Here is a 2,191-nt window from a genome sequence, read left to right as displayed (position 1 = left end):
CCTTGCTCAGCCAGTGAGCGGCCGGTCTGTATGTGGGATCCGAACCCTCGGCGGGAGTGCCCCCACGCTCCCAAGCGGCGCACTGTAGCAGTGCACCACCGGGCCGGCCCATAACCATTGGCATTTAGAATTGCCACCCACCACTCCTCTCCCTGGCATTCCCAATCCGCATGTTGCTATCCCCTCTTTTTTCTTGTGATGGCACTTTACCCTTTTAATGTTCTATAAAATATATAGTGTTTATCACTTGTAGAGATAGTCCTCTCCCTTCCACCTCTGTAAGAATGTAAGCTGTAACAGGGAAGAGGTGTTTTTTTGTTGTTGTTTTTTTTTTTTAAACTGATAAGTGTTAAGTGCCTGAAACAGGGCTTGGCACAAAATGGACACTCCATAAATATTACATATAACAGAAGCTTCATAAATATTGCACAAAATAGACACTCTGTAGTGTTTGTTGAATTAATGAATAACAATTTAGTCATTGTGTTTTTCCTAATAGGACTTTGGATGATTTTAATGTCTTTCTGCTTTTCTAAAATTTCCCATATTTCTGTGATATATAGAATTATTTTTATAATAGAAAAGATAAGTGTTATGAATTTTGTTGTGTTTAAATATTATTAGTGAAATTAAAACATTCTATTTCATCCATCTTTAAAATTTTTAAATGTTAGTTTCTGAAGCAGAATATAAAATGAATATGATCTTAATTTTGTTAATGTATTTTTATATTTTCAGATAAGATTAAACATATTTTTTATTTTTAAAGGACTATGACTTAATCTCCAAAGAACCAAAGCCTTTTGTATTTGAGGGAAAAGTACGTACTCCTATTGTTGTGCCTACGGCAGGAGAGGAAGCATCTGGGAATTCAGGCAAATTAAGAAAAGGAGTTGTAATGAAGGAGAAGGTATCTTCTAAAGAAGATGAAGGTGATAAGAAACCTACCTTTATGAATCTAGCAAAAGAAGACATTAAAGATAATGACAGAACATTACAACAGCAGCTAGGTGACCAGAATAGAACTATTTCATCAGTCCGTGGCTTAAACAATGATATCGTAAAGGCCTTGGACCGAATTACATTGCAGAATATTCCTTCTCACACAGCCCCAGGTTTTACTGCAGAAACAAAGAAGGACTACAGCCTCCCCCTTAGTGTTCTTACGTGCACTAAAGCATGTCCCCACATGGCCACTTGTGGAAATGTTCTGTTTGAGGGAAGAACAGTTCAGCTAGGGAAGCTTTGCTGTACTGGAGTTGAAACTGAAGATGATGGAGATACCGAGTCTAATTCATCAGTGGAACAGGTATCTATTGAAGTACCTGATGGACCAACACTGCATGACCCAGACCTCTATATTGAGATTGTGAAAAGTACAAAGTCTGTCCCGGAATATTCAGAAGTGGCTTATCCTGATTATTTTGGTCACGTTCCGCCTCCATTCCAAGAGCCTATTTTAGAAAGGCCTTATGGTGTCCAAAGGTGAGTTGCAGATGTCTCCCACCTTCTAAGTAAGACCATTGTCAAAATATGAGGTATACTTAAAAAATTACTTTGGGTATTTAGGAAGAAAATTATTCTGAATTAAAGTTACTGTATTTTTTTTTTTATCCTGTTTTGGAAATTTTGCATTGTTTTGGAATTGTCCGTGTGTGTTTACTTTTTTTTCTAAGCTCTCTATTTATCCATTGAAGCCAGAATAATAAACCTGATCCTTAGTTAAATTAGAAATTTTCTACTTAGACTGAATCTCAAAATATAAAAGTAGATTATTCAATAATCTTTGAATAAATATTAGCTTAGCAATATTTATTAATTTAGTAATTTATCATTTGAACTTGATTTAGGTATATGATTTAAAAATAGGAATGAAGCAATATGGACAGTATTATTTTGCCATAAAATTTGAAATTTTAATTGCAAATATACAATGTAGAAATGTGGGATTCATAAAAGCAGTAACTAAAGTTATTAAATATTACCCAATAATATTAGATATTATAAATAGTGAATATTCGGCATATCATATACAATGTAGAAATGTGGGATTCATAAAAGCAGTAACTAAAGTTATTAAATATTACCCAGTAATATTAGATATTATAAATAGTGAATATTCGGCATATAGAATACCTTTCTTGGTGCATCTGAACTATTTTTGGTGATTATGGTTAAGGTTTTATGATGA

The 2,191-nt window shown here is 34.0% G+C and overlaps 1 protein-coding gene across 1 annotated transcript in view; it reads left to right on the top strand.

The window, feature by feature from the left end:
• AGTPBP1 (ATP/GTP binding protein 1) overlaps positions 1-2,191 on the top strand; it is a 177,147-nt gene that overhangs the window by 80,994 nt on the left and 93,962 nt on the right. The window contains exon 13 of the mRNA XM_008573809.1: positions 770-1,485. Within this exon, the coding sequence (XP_008572031.1) occupies positions 770-1,485 (716 nt within the window). The remainder of the gene's footprint in view (positions 1-769; positions 1,486-2,191) is intronic.

Source organism: Galeopterus variegatus, unplaced genomic scaffold, assembly GCF_000696425.1.
Source record: "Galeopterus variegatus unplaced genomic scaffold, G_variegatus-3.0.2 Scaffold965, whole genome shotgun sequence".
NCBI lineage: Eukaryota > Metazoa > Chordata > Mammalia > Dermoptera > Cynocephalidae > Galeopterus > Galeopterus variegatus.
This window is presented reverse-complemented; position numbering and strand designations above follow the sequence as displayed.